At 37.1% G+C, this 15,404-nt stretch overlaps 1 protein-coding gene across 3 annotated transcripts in view; it reads right to left on the bottom strand.

The window, feature by feature from the left end:
- Positions 1-2,508: 2,508 nt before the first annotated feature.
- The window catches only part of LOC140483036 (echinoderm microtubule-associated protein-like 6), a 544,931-nt gene continuing 532,035 nt past the window's right edge, over positions 2,509-15,404 (bottom strand). For all 3 annotated transcript variants that reach the window (XM_072580923.1, XM_072580924.1, XM_072580925.1), the window contains 3 exons: positions 9,937-10,090; positions 8,630-8,730; positions 2,509-5,690 (listed from right to left, as the gene is read on the bottom strand). In XM_072580923.1, the coding sequence (XP_072437024.1) occupies positions 5,666-5,690; positions 8,630-8,730; positions 9,937-10,090 (280 nt within the window). In that variant the 3' untranslated portion in view covers positions 2,509-5,665. The remainder of the gene's footprint in view (positions 5,691-8,629; positions 8,731-9,936; positions 10,091-15,404) is intronic.

Below are 15,404 nucleotides of genomic sequence, written 5' to 3'. Positions count from 1 at the left end.
GAAGAGGTGGATGGTGTGCAGCAGCAGTTGATACATGGCCCGTCTTTTTACGTCCTTAAAAGAGACAAAATTAAAATTCCGGAGGCGGCTCAGGTTGTGGGGCACAGGCTCCCGCAGTGTGAAATTCCATCCGGGCAGCTTCCACTATTACTCGCTGTCTCCTGTCATTAAGCCAATTATATATCTAATTGGCAAGCTCACCCTGAATCCCATGTGACCTAACTTTACTAATTAGTCTACCATGCAGAATGTTGTCAAAGGCTTTATTAAAATCCAAATAAACAGCATCTACTGCATGGCCATCTTCAATCTTTTTGGTAACTTCCTCAAAAAACTCAATCAAGTTTGTGAGACACTATTTTCCTTGCATACAACCATGCTGACTATCCCTAATCAATTTTTGCCTCTTCAAATGTCCATAAATCCTATCTTTTATAATCACCTCCAACAATTTATCCATAACTGACATTAAACTCAAAAGTCTATAGTTTCCCCATTTCTCCTCAAACCCTTTTTAAACAAAAATACATTAGTCAGCCTCCAGTCCTCAGGCATCTCACCCTTGGTTATAGATAATGCAAATATTTCTGCAAGAGGTCTCTCAACTTCCTCCCTTACTTCACACAATGTTCTGGGATACATTCGATCAGGTCCCGGAGATTTATGTGCCTTTATATTCTTTAAGACCACCTGAGCCTCCCCTTCTGTAATGTGAATTGTTTTTAAATCATCAAAGTTTATTTCTCTGCATTCTCTAGACTCCATTTCTTCCTCCACAGTAAAAACTGACATGAAATATTCATTTAGTATCTCTCCCATCAGCTGGGGTTAAACTCAAAGATGGCCACCTTAATCTTTAACAGGCCCTACCCTCTCTCTAATTATCACCTTGCTGTTAGTGTATTTGTAGAATCTCTTTGGATTATCTCCTCTTGGTCTTCCTGATTTCTTTCTTAATCAATATAAAGAGTGTAGAGGCATTCTTAACAGATTCAACTGAACCAACTTGTCCATGACTAAAATAAGATTCTCTTTTATTGTTGGCTAGAACCTCAATATCTTTACTCATCCATTGTTCCTAAATCTTACTAGCCTTACCCTTCACTCTAACAGAAACATAATGCATCTGAACTCTTTTCATCAAACTCTTCAACACCTCCCACTTGTCTTTTTACCTGTGAACAGTCTACTCTAATCAATTTTTGAAAATGTTTGTCTCATAACATTAAAATTTGCCTTACTCCAATTAAAAACTTTAACTTTTATGGAAAACTTATCCTTTTCCATAACCATTTTGAAACCAATAGAATTATGTTTATTGGACCCAAAGTGTTCACTGACTTTTACTTCAGTCACCTGCCCTGCCATATTGCCCAAAAGAACGTATAGTTTTGCTCCGCCTTGTTAAAGAAGATTTTCTTGAACACATTTGACATTCTTCACCATCCAAATCTTTAACAACTATGGTAGCCCCAGTCAATGTTTGGAAAATTAAAGTCCCCCATTATTACAACCTTATTATGCTTACATATATTCGAGATCTCCTTACAGAAATGTTTGTTAATTTCCCTCTTACTATTGGGGGGGGGGAGGCTACAGTATACTCCCAAAGTGATCTTTATTTGTTTAATTAGTTAATAATTTACTCAGTTAAGCAAATAAAAGTAATATATTTTAGGAATTTGCACTTTCCTAGCTTGGAAAGAAAGGAAAATATATTAATGACTGCATTTTAAAAAGACAGAAGTGGAGTACTCTTTCGCTGTTAACCAAATTCCCATGTGAACCAAATTTGCCATTATACACTGATAATGTTTTGTTTGGGTATAACCATAATATGCATTGCTTACTAATCCAAGAATTTATTTTTCTGTAACACAGTTTATGACTTTGGGATGTCATAAAGCATTTTATAGCCATTAACATTTTGGGATAAAAGAAATACCTCAGTTAATACACAACAACCTCCCATAAAAAGCAATGGGATCATGTGTTTTATTTTTGATATTACTTGAGAGATAAATATTGGGGTCTATTATCAATGTCTAATTCAAATTACCATGCTTCTAAGTGCAGAACTCCCTCAGTAGTACTCTGGAATTTCAGCCAACATTTTCCTTTGTTCATAAGTGGGACTTGAATCGAAATCATTCATTGGAGTGCTACCCAGTGAGTCATAACTTGCTTTTTCCTTAAAACTACTGTCTAACAATGACCACTTTGCTAGCAGTATCTTTAAGTGGTGGTTGGATATCATATACTAAAACATTGAAAATTAAATCATGATTTTATTTCTGTAAAAAAAACTGACCACATGTTCAGAGAATTTGATGCTGCACTGGCCACAAGCAAACCATATTTAATTTAAATACATACAATCGTTATTCTTGTGAAAAATTTCAAAATAATTCCATGCATGAAGCTGTTTCTTATATATTGTTACAATGTATAAAATTTATTTAAATATTTACAGTATTTAAAAATCAAGTACAAAAATTATATAGGACTATATTTTCCAAACTGAATCAAAATTAATACAGTTGCAGTTTATAACCATTTCATGTCAGTACTTCCATGGATATTTATTATATTGCTATTTTATACTACTGTGTAACACATTGCTAACTCAGTTATACACTGTCATTTGGATACATTTAAAAAACTCGATTTCATAATCTTTAAACTTTGAAAGGCAAAAGGATTAGCACAAATACAGACTATAAATAATAATACAAACTCTGTTTACTACCATTACTAATTTGATATGCGTATGAACTATTCAAAATTAGTTTGAAACCACCATGCTAGTGGCCACTGCATAGTGAACTTTGGCTTGCAGAATTTAGACACCAATTTAATCCATATCCTTAAATATTATAAGGCAATATTTCTTGAAATGTGAATATTTCTGTAAAGCTGAATATAGTAGTCAACTAAAGATGCTGAAAAATATTATACTTCCTAAATTATTAGGAATTTAAATTTCTTAGAGGACTCCATATATCAGGACATTGCACAATGGGCACATCATTCAATCAGTGGGATTATGCTGCATATAATGAGAAAATTGGGGTCTGATGTATCATACTTCATAGCCATTTTATATATTCTAGATACACTAAATTGCCTTAGCAATTTCTGCATATTTACTTCTGGTATCAGTGGTTAAAATACTGCACATGTGGCAGATATGTTCTTTTAATTTGAAAATGTTAAAAAAATCGTAACAGTTAGCCAATACATTTAATTCCAAATTGTTAAATGCAAAAAATCCATCATTGTCTTGCATCTGGAAATTGAACATCAAAATCAGTATAAACAAAAAAGATTGCAGTAAGGATTTGATTTTATACATTGTTTAAAAATCAGATTCAAGATAGCCCTGGTTTTATTTCAGTCTTTCTAGATATGATAGCACCATGAATGGTCAACATTTCTATTTTTAAAAATAACTGATTATGTAGAATTTCTGTACAAAGGCACTTGTGCATAGGACTTCAAGTCAGTTAACCATTATTTATCAGTGATAAACTATGAAATACGAGTTACATCCAAGGAAAGCCATGGCATAAAAGGATTCAATTGCATAGGAGCAACAAAAGTGGTATCTGAGGTGTACTGTTAGGAGTAATTGGAGGAACACATTCACACACAGGACTGAAACATGATTGGAAAAGATACAATTTTGGATATGTAGATGCTTTCTACGAAGGCTGTGTAAAATTAATTTCACCTAAAAATATTTAGCACTAGTGGTACTCCTCACTGAGTATGTATTGGGATTTTGCAAACTAAAGACATATTTTTGGCACAGACTAGAAAAGCTACTTTAGCTAGTCTAAACAAAAATGTAAAGAAACTAAAATCATGATCTCTGTAAAATTGTAAAAGTCTGCCATAGTTCCAGAAAATGGTTTTGTTTCCATTTTCTTTTTGATTATATAAATGTCACCATAATGCTGTTCCTATTTGAAATTCTATCTACACATAGGGAACATTCTTTTCATTTGTGTGGATCAATTAATCCACACACCGATAGAAAGACTTTCTTTAGCCTATCAATTTGATCTTATTCTTACAGAAGTACAACACATTGTCTTCCAATTTACCACTTCTTAGTTTCATAAATGAAGCCTGCAACTTGGCTTGAACAATTCCTGTTTGGCACTTTCAAGCTTTTGATCATAATGTGTGAAAAACATTGTGAGCTTTACAACAACATAAACAGCAATATCAAAAGCTGCAGTTTGACACGTGGGAAGGGATGCCGGACTTGACATTCCTCCATGATGCCTGAAATTGGGTTGCAAAGCTGCAGAAGACAAATCAAAATTGGAAGACAAGGCCTGCTACCTTTGTGCTGCCCAAATCTCATTCAGCTTGCATTTGTACCAAGTCTAGGAACAGTATAGTCCACATCTTCGTGACTTGTTGCACGTAAATGTTGACAAGATGTTAGAAGCCTGCGTTACCAGCCAACTTCATTCTCATCACCCTGTACTATTTGCATTCCTTGGGACTGCCAAATGAAAAGCAATAGTGGACTCAGGGAATTTGTGGTAATAATGGTTATTTGCTTTACATTTTAGCCTAATCCTCCTTGCGACAGCCTCAATGAAAACTTAAGAACTTTATAAAATTTATCATCCCTGGTGTTACATTGGCCCTTTTTACTGAGTTACTAAGCTTTTAGTTTTGCTGCAAAAATGCCAGATTTTCACATGTTAGGAACAGAAGACACTTTCTTTGTAACTAAAGCTGACTAAGTGCCTGGACCGTTTGCCACGTTAACAAAAAAATTGGCTTAGGTTACAATGAGGTAGGAGAGACAGGCAGAAATACTGCCCACCATTTATCTTGCTTCAAAAAGGAAAGTTCAGCCTATGATATAAACTGATTGATAACTCCTCCCTTGCAAAAACATTATATCCTTGTTACAATTCTAATTAAGAATGGTACTAAAATTCACTTAATTTGAACTCCCTTGAATTCAGACATAGAATCGTTGTTGAAAAGACCATTGTGGAACATGTCTAATGAGCTGTGCCTAGTAGTCATGACTAATGTAACTAGCATTCAGTATTCTATGAAACATTGAACCCACTGCACTTTTAAGAACTAAATAAACTTTTAAGTGCCTCCATATGAACAAAAATATTTAGAATATTTTAACCTGAATAAAAATGTTCATGTAAACTTGGAACTAAATTCTGCAGCATTTCTCTTGTTGCAGAGTCATATTGCATTATGCAGGCATATACTCTGATTCGAAATCACTCTGATAATCACCTCTATAATGCACTAGTGCTTTTGGTTCATTTGTTGCAATACATAAACAACTGCCATGTGTTAAAAGCTGTTTATCCAAGTGATTTTGTTTACTCTAGCTAACCTTAGTTTTATTTAAAAACTTAAAATGACTATTGCATAATTTTTCCAAATGTATGTGCTATTTTGTCCTCATTTTCAGCATCATCAGTGACGTTCACATCATGAGCTTCACAATCACAATATATGTATTGTAGACAGGATATCTTAAACAAATACACAATTATTTTTAGTATATGCACCTTAAAGCACTTTTGCTTTATAGCAGCCAGGTTGTTATTGAGGCATCTAAGATTCCATTTATTAAATGAGAAGGTCATTGGAAAATGTTCTTCCTTCAAAGACATCGCCATACAAATATACTGGAAATAAACAAAAATGTACACATAATTGTATTTATTTTCCAGGAATTTATATTGAAAATGCCATCTTGTTAAACTTAACTAAAATATTTGGCAAAAAAAAATCTATAGCACTTAGATAGTAAAAACTATATAAAAACTACAGCATCCAAAGTCTTTCCTATTGAATATTACCTTCCAAACAAATTTTGATGTAGTAGAAAATTAAACTGAAGGGGAAATACTAAAAATACTAATACTTTAATCATGCAGAATATATTCTATTTTACAAAAGGACAGATGATGACCATTCCTACATAGTAAAATTCCCTTTTTCAAAGAAAAATAGCCACCACATCATAGCTTGAATAGTGAGTATTATTTACATTTTTTATATATTTGATAATAGGATACGGAGATCACTGGCTGGGTCAACATTCATTACCCCTCGCTAATTGATGTCAAAAAAGTGGCCTTCTTGAAGTGCTACCATCCACATAAGGTCGGTACACACTGCACTTTAGGTCAGGGGTTTCAGGATTTTGACCCAGTGACAATTAGGAAATGGTGATATATTTCTAGCTCAAGATGATGTATAGCATAGAGGCCAACTTCCAGGTGTTGTGTTCCAACGCAGCTGCTGCCCTTGGTTTTCTAGGTGGTACTGATTGTGGGTTTGGAAGGTGCTGTCTAATGATCCTTGGCGAGTCCTATCATGCATCATGTAAATGTTATACAGAACAACCTCAATTATCCGAACGAGATGGGAGGGGAGTATTTTGTTCGGATAACTGATCGTTCGGATAACTGATCAGGGTTCCCATGACTGCAGCAAAAGCACACACCAGGTTCCCATGATGGTGGCAATAGCAGAAACAGGGTTCCCGTGACGACGGCAATAGCAGAAAAAGGGTTCCCGTGGTGGTGGCAATAGCAGAAACCGGGTTCCTTTGACGATGGCAATAGCAGAAACCGGGTTCCCATGGTGATGGTAATAGCAGAAACAGGATTCCCATGATGGCGGCAAAAGCAAGAACATGGTTCTCATGGTGGTGGCAATAGCAGAGACAGGGTTCTCGTGACGGTGGCAAAAGCAGAAACAGGGTTCCCATGGTGACGGTAATAGCAGGAACAGGGTTCCTGTGATGGCGGCAATAGCTGGAACAGGGCTCCCAAGGTAGCGGCAATAGCAGGAATACGGTTCCCGTGACAGCGGCAATAGCAGAAGCAGGGTTCCTGTGATGGTGGTAATAGCAGGAATAGGGTCCCCATGGTGACCCTGTCCTGCTCCCGCTGCCAGCCCATGCTGCCTGATCTCACTGTGCTGTTATTTAAATTTCATAAAATTTTTATGGGACCTTGAGATCTTGTTCAGATAATCCGAAATTCGTATAATTGGTGTTCGGATAACTGAGGTTGTTTTGTACATTGCTGCCACCGTATATCAGTGATGGAAGGAATGAATGTTGAAGGTGGTGGATGGGATGCCAATTAAGCGATTTGCTTTGTTGTAGTCAGTGCTGAGTTATTGAGCTGCACTCATCCAGGCAAGTAGAGAATATTTCATCACACTCCTGACGTGCACTTTGTAGATTCTGGATTAGTGGTTCTGGAAGAGCACAGCAGTTCAGGCAGCATCCAAGTAGCTTCGAAATCGACGTTTCGGGCAAAAGCCCTTCATTTTTACCTTGTTGTACTTTGTAGATAATGGGCAAGCTATAAGGAATTAGCTTCTGACTTACTCTTCTAGCCACAGTAATTATATGGTTGGCCCAGTTCAGTTTCTGATCAATGGTGTTAGTAAAATTTGACTTAGATGCTCATTATTTTTGCATCTTAAATGCAAGATTAAAGATTTATAATAAACAGGGAATATATAAAAATATATATAACGTGAAAGGATGCCATGCCAAAGGATTGCCTCCATGCCAAACATTATCCAAACTAATCCTACTTCCAACTTTTAGTCCACAACCTTCTAGATTAATAGACTTCAATTTCATATCATGGACATTTTAAAAGTTATGAAGATTTCTGTCTCTTTCACCTTTTCAAGCACTGAGTTCCAGATACCCACTGCCTTCAAATTTCCCTCTAAGCCACCTGAATCTATATGCCTTGTGATAGTCTGCTCAAGCTTGGGAATAGAATACTCTTATCTAACCTCTCTAGATTTCTCATAATTTTATACATTTCAATTGTGTCTCTCTTTTGAATCCTACATTACACAGAAAACAACCCTTGCTTCTCAAATCTTTTCTCTCAACAAAAATTCTCTTGTTGCTACCTGTACATCATAAATATCCTCTGCTTCCTCTCTAATGTGCCATCAAACATTTCCTATAATGTGGTAACCAAAACTGCATGATGTAGTCTAACTACAGTTTGACCAGTATTTTATATAGTTATAGCACAATCTCTCAGCTCTTGTATTCCTTCTAATAAAGGCTACCATCTTAACCAACTTGTGGACCTGTTCAGTTGCCTTCAGGGATGCACTTCTGTTCCTCCACACTTCTCAGTATCCAAGCATTAATACTGGACTTTTCACTGTCATAATTGTATGGATATTAGTGAACCAGATAGCTTTTGGCAATAATCTGATAGTTTTCATGTTAACCATTACCCATTTAGCATTTTTGTTTACTTAACTGAATTTAAATTTGCCAGATTCCACATTTAAACTCATGTCTTCAGACTCTAGGATTCTGGATGACTAATCCAGGAACATATTGATTATGCTACCACACCATATGGACTTGTAACTTCAGACAGCCACCATAAATATTTACCATTATTTTAAATTTAAAGTACTCGAGCTTTTCTGAAACACTTGAAATTAGTACAGAATTTATTGTAAAATTATAATAAAAACTATCAGCATTGCCATTGTGTACAACCAAAGATCTACAATTCATTAAATTCATCACATTCTCTGCAGACACTACTAAACACTTTACCTGCAGTCATCACCACCAGCACTGATAACATACTTGTCATCATGCGAAAAGCGTACATTGGTCACATGAGCAGAATGACCAAAATACCGCTTGTGTTTCGCCTAATGAAAAATAAACAAAACAAAAATTCAAGACTATTAGTAATTCAAAAACTACAACAATGAAAAATAACTTTAAAGATATAAAAGGGTTTGATAAGGTATATATGTGAAACCATTTCCTCATGGTGGTTGTACAAAATGAGCAATATTGTTAGAGTCCAATCCATAAGCACTATCTTACATTAAGGCACTCTTTCCCACAAAAAAAATGAAAGATGGGTCAACTGAAAATTTTAAGACTGAGATTGATAGTTTTCTATCAATGTAAATGCGTGGGAAGGAATGTCTAACTAAGAGTGTTAAATAAAGTTAAAGTTCAGATCAGACATTATCCAATTGAACAGGGGAATAGATATGAGGAACTGAATGGCTACTACTGTTGCTACTTTCTAATGTTTCTATGTTCCACCTTTTATCAAAGATATGAAATGAGTGGACCATATGGACTTACAAAATCCATATGATGGATTTTGGAACACTAGTTAAAAAAGACATTGCATGCACCATTTTTGTTAGTATAATCTGCTTTCACTGGTGGCAAGCCTGAAGGCAGGATAGGCATGAATTAGGTGAGTTGGTGGCATAGCTGTATGTTCCCACCATTGTAATTTCTGCTGGAATTACATTTTGGCTGAGGAGGCCAGAGATTCCTACCTCACTGCCAATTGGGGTCATTGCATTACCACTTCAGGGCTTCATCCCACTGCCATTGGTATTAGCCAAGTTATAGGTGGCCCTATTGCCAGTTGAAACTATGCGGTCAGCTGGTCAGTTCTGGGGAGCAGGGGTTCCTTGAATAAAGAAACAGAATCTAATTCAGAAACTGGAATTAGAACTGCTGGTTTCTAATTGTCCCGTGGCTCTCAAAGGATGAGACATCTAACTTAGGGTCTTGATTTGAGGAATGCTTGCTGGTGGCATTGCTACTGTCTGACTGGTTTGTGGTTTGGAGGTTTTTCCCAAAAATCGGCAGTACAGTCTCAAGCTCCATCTGTTATCTCCAATTCTGGCTAAGCTATAACAGTCAGACTGCTCTGCAATCTCTCTGCAGGTCCAGGAGTTTCAGTTCTAAGATCTTTTGTGACTACAGTATTATCAAGTATCTGATTACATATGGAATTTACATCAACAATTAATAATAATGAGAATTGTAAAAATAAATTGTGATTAATATTTTAGTTTTAAATATTTTAAAATTTAACTTACATATTTTTCAATGCAAGGAAAGTCAAAGAGCTTCACCAAACCAAAATCATCCCCAGACACTAAATTTAATCCAGCATGAGACACGCAAGCACAGTTGACATCTGCTTTATCAGCATTGCGTGGCCAAATTCCAAGGACCTCGTCTCCCAAAATGCTATCCAAGGGAACAAAAATGCACAATAAAATTGTAAATTTAAAATTTCTTACAGTAAGCATTTGCATTCTTACACACCCTCCATAAATATCAATCCTTGCTTTTCTTGCAAGTTCACACTACAGCCTGGACTTTCCCCCGGTATTCCTCTCCTTCTTTGGCTGCTGTCAGTATTTTTAAAATCCCACGTTTCTTCGAGTACTTTAAATAAACTGTAAGGGTTTTGTTTTCCTCTTTTTGGTGTCCCATTGAAGTATTACCTATATTTCACTGCAAAAATTGTGGATAGATACAGGGTGGGATTTAATTGGAATGCAAACCCATTACAGCAGGCCTGTAAAATTCTGATGATGAAGTCTGATCTCTACAGATATAAAATCTCAAGAGGATTAAAGAACCTGAATTTTGTTGTTTTTCTAAATTTTTCCATACTTTTCCTTTTTATTCTCTTTCTCCCTTAACCTCATCTTTTTCTCTCTCTGTTCTCTCTACATTATGCGCAATCTATTTCCTCTTCCAATGTTCTTGTTTCTTTCTCTACTGTTACATTGTTATAGTTATGGGAGACAAAACATTGGTCCTGGCAATAAGCACAACCGGATTCTCGACTTTCTGACAAACAGACTGCAGTAATTAAGTATAGCATCCACACCTCCTCCACGATAATCCTCAACACTGATGCCCCGCAAGGCTGTGTTCACAGCTTTGTACTATACTGCTGATACACACACAACTGTGTGGCGAAATTCCACTTACACGTTTGCTGATAGGACCACTGTTGTAGGTTGGATCTCAAACAATTAGATGGAGTACAGGAAAGAAGTAGTCTTTGACAGCATGGTGTAAAGTCAACAATCTCTCCATTATCATTAGTAAAATGAAGGAGTTGGTCATTGACTTCAGGAAGCGGAATGGAGGGCATGCCCCTGTCTGCATCAATGGTGCTGAGGTAGATATGGTTGACAGTGTCAAGTTCCTGGGAGCAAGGGTCACCAAAAATCTGCTCTGATACACTCACCTTGACATTATAGTCAAGAAAGCACAGCAACAAATCTACTTCCTCAGGAAGCTAAGGAAATTCAGAGTCCATAAAGATGTTTACAAATTTTTATAGATGCACCATAGAAAGCATCCTATCTGAATGCATCACAGCATAGTATGGCAAGTGCTCTTCCCAAAACTGAAAGAAACTAGAAAGATTTGTGAACACAGCCCAGTCCCTCATCCAAACCAAAATCCCATTGATTTCATCTATACTTTCCACTGCATCAGGAAAGCAATCAACATAAACAAAGGCTTATCCCACCCCAGTGACACTATCTTCCATCGGCAGAAGCTATAAAAGTTTGTATACGTGTATGAACAGATTCAAGAACAGCTTTTCACCTCTGTTATCAGACTTGTGAATGGACCTCTCTCTGCACCTTCTCAATAGCTGTAACATTGTATCCTGCACTCTATTCTGTTACCCTGATGCACTTGTATAGTACGATCTGCCTATAAAGCACGTAAGACAAGACTTTTCACTGTATCTTGGTACACATGACAATAATAAACTAAATCAACTGTCCCATTATCCACACTGTATTTATGCCAACTCATATAGTCAGTAAACTGGAGAACAAAAAAAGTGTTTCAAACTAAAGGCTGAGTGAGGAAAAATATCCACCAAAGGAAGCACAGCACAGGATGCCACACTAAAGCAAAATCGAGGTCAAAGTGATAAATTATTTTAAGTAACTTAAAATAATGTTTATTTTATGTAACAAGTCAATGTAACAAAATAAATGAATAAAAGGTCTGTTGCATCTCATAAGCATCAGTATGACTAAGTAAAAGTAGCAATTTTATAGATATACAAAATTAAAGAAAGGAGAGAATAACAGGGATGAAGAATTCATATAAAGTACTGAGGCAATGAGCAATTTTGTCACCTGTAAATGCAAATAAAATATTAGTTATTATATTTATATTCTATAAAGTGTTATAGTGTTAGTCACTTTCACAAGTGGCCTGAAAAACTTGCATTTCTAATGTACTGCCAAATATCCCACTATAAGATGTAACTTGTAAAATTAACTTCATATTATGTACTTGATTTTAACGTTTTTCACTATGATGTTCCTCCAATTTCATTAAAGACAGACTAAAATACTTCATAAGATGAGGTCAGGTACAAATTGTTAAACTTTTTTGTTGTACAGAAAGTGAAGGACATAGAAAACAAAGTTATGATTAAAATCAGTTTAATCACCAGAACCTGACTTCATACAGTAAGGTACACAGCATACTTCCCCAGTTCATTCAGTTCTTCTATGTGACTGAAAGAAAACAGGTAAAATTTCAACTTTGCCAGCATTGTAAAATAGCAATAAAGTATCACTCATCTGTTACATATTTTGGAGGCTGCACTGTTGCATGGCAGTCAATACCTACTCGCATTAGGAGGAGGTTCTGAAAGGTATGGGAAATGATTCATGTTGTCCAGGAACTTAGTGCAGATTTTGATAGCTGAGGGGTAGTGTTCTGTGGCAGGACTGGGCTGGTGGAGAACCTTTATTTTCGGGATGCTTAGTCTCAGTCCCATTCCCTTATATGCTTTGATGAATGTGTCATGATGGTTAGTACCTCAGTTTCTGAGTGTGCACACGCAAAGGTGTCATCCATGTACTGCAGCTCGATGACAGAAGTTGGGGTGGTTTTGGTTCTGGCCTGGAGGTGTTGAAGATTGAATAGTTTCCTACTTATCCTGTAAGTTAGTTCTACTCCAGTGGTGAGCTTCATAGAGATGGGACTGGGTGTTGCAGCAAGGAAGTTGGAGAAGTGTTTTGATGTGATGGTGCAGCCTTGTTTGACCCCAGTTTGTACTCATATTGGGATTATGTTGGGTCAGAGCCTGCATGTTATCATGAAGCTGGCAGAAAATGGTGACAAATTTCTGTGGGCAGCTGAATTTAAGGAGGACATGCCACAATCCTTCATAGTTGACAGAGTCAAAGGACTTTGTAAAATCAAAGAAGGCAATGTTTAGAAGTTGTAGAAGTTGATGTTGTTCCTTGCAGTAACACCTCACTGTCCGGCAGGCAACTCAATATACTCCGGCTTCTTGTATAAATGCCCATAAATACTCTATTTGCCACCCTATTGATGTCCTCATTTAAGTCTTCTGCAATAAAAAATTCCTATATTTGCTCCAGACCACATATCCTAAATCTCACAAGATCCCAAATCTATGCTTACCTCCAAATCAGATGCAGTATAGGTAGTTCTTCTATAATGATGGTTGCATTCTTGTGCAATGCTGCATTATAGAAAAATTGCGCTTTAGCAACCAGTGCTTAAAACATTGGCAATGTAATCGTGTTACAGCCAACACACGTTTTAAAAGTTCACACTTTAGACACTCAGGCACCCGGGTTTGATTCCTGTCTGTGTGGAGTTTGCACATTCTCCCAGTATCTGCATGGGTTTCCTCTGGGTGCTCCGGTTTCCTCCCACAATCCAAAGATGTGCAGGTCAGGTGAATTGGCCATGCTAAATTGCCCATAGTGTTAGGTGCATTAGTTAGGGGTAAATATAGGGTAGAGGAATGGGTCTGTATGGGTTACTCTTTGGAGGGTCAGTGTGGACTTGTTGGACTGTGTTGTCATGGTACAAAAACAAATTCAAATGCGGCCAATCAATTTAAATTATGCCCCAGATACCAAAATCCAATCAAATTTGAATTTTACTGTTTGGGATGACATCAAACCAATGAATGATCTGAACGTTTTGGGGTATAAAATCTGACATTTGGAACAGTTAGGGAGAACTGTTAAGAACACCAACAAATCATGAAGGGAATGGATGGAGTAAATAGACAAAGTCTTTTCCATGGGGTAGGAGAGTCCAGGACTAGAGGACATAGGTTTAGGGTGAGAGGGGAAAGATATAAGAGAGATATAAAAGGGGCAACATTTTCAAGCAGAGGGTGGTATGTGTCTGGAATGAACTGCCAGAGGAAGTGGGAGAGGCTGGTACAATTGCAACAGCTAAAAGGCATCTGGAGGGTATATGAATAGGAAGGGTTTGGAGGAATATGGGCAGGGTGCTGGCAGGTGGGACTAGATTAGGTTGGGATATCTGGTTGGCATGGACGAGTTGGACCGAAGGGTCTGTTTCCGTGCTGTACATCTCTATAACTCTGTGACTCCATGTATAGACTGCTAGCAGAATCGTTCTCTGAAAAGTACCTGTCCATAAGAAAAGTTGTGCAGCAGAAGACCAAAGAAGAGACAACCCAGGAAAATACAGCGAAAAATCTACAAAGGGGAATTGACACAGCTGACTGGTTTTGAAATATGATTATTTAAAAAAAAATCTTAATTGGGTTTTTTTCAATTGGACCGCAGAGTGGGAGGTAAAAGAACGGTTTAAGAGAAAGGAGTTGTAAATAGTTGTTTAATGTTCTCTTTTGGACTTAAAGAATAAAATTGTTAGCTTTTACTTTAAATAATGAGATTTGGGGTGGTTCTTTGCCTCAAAATTTAACAGATTACGGTGTGAGGTGAGCTTCTCTGTGTGTCGGGTTTAAATTAGCAGAGGGGTTTACTCCGTGTTGGGACAACTGATATGGGAGGAGGGTTGGAGTGGGGATTTTAGGATCATGCCAATGGCAGCAGGTTTCTCAATATACCAGATGTCAGCATCTGGTATGCTGGGAATTGAGAGCTAACATATGGAACAAATATGCCATTAGGTTCAATGTTCTCATATGTGGGGCTTAGGATCTACAGTTCTGTCCCTGTGAAGCTGTTAGAATAATTGCGGCATGAATGCCCACCCTTCTGATCTAGACTCCAGGACTGACCTTTCTGGTCTCTTGCTAATTCTCAGGTTGGTCCTGAAGGCCTCCTACTGTCTGTCACCTCTCCACAGCACAGAGACCATAGGCAGCTTGGTGTAGAAGACATTTAAGGCAATGATGCAGTCATGCAGACAAGGTGAGTAAGCCAAATTTTCAATTCTAATTGAGAATTGAAACCTTTGGTGCCCAATAAACAGAGCTGTCCAATTTCAAGCCCTAAAATTTCTCAATATAATGTTTATGAGGTGCATTACAACTTTTGACAGAGGCTAATTAGCTGTTTAATATTCAAAGGATGTGAAGAAACAATATCAATTGTAGCATATTTGCACTTTAGCTTGATGAAGGGCTTTTGCCCGAAACGTTGATTTCGAAGCTACTTGGATGCTGCCTGAACTGCTGTGCTTTTCCAGCACCACTAATCCAGAATCTGGTTTCCAGCATCTGCAGTCATTGTTTTTACCAAAC

The sequence above is a fragment of the Chiloscyllium punctatum genome, chromosome 11 (genome assembly GCF_047496795.1).
Source record: "Chiloscyllium punctatum isolate Juve2018m chromosome 11, sChiPun1.3, whole genome shotgun sequence".
Classification (NCBI taxonomy): domain Eukaryota; kingdom Metazoa; phylum Chordata; class Chondrichthyes; order Orectolobiformes; family Hemiscylliidae; genus Chiloscyllium; species Chiloscyllium punctatum.
This window is presented reverse-complemented; position numbering and strand designations above follow the sequence as displayed.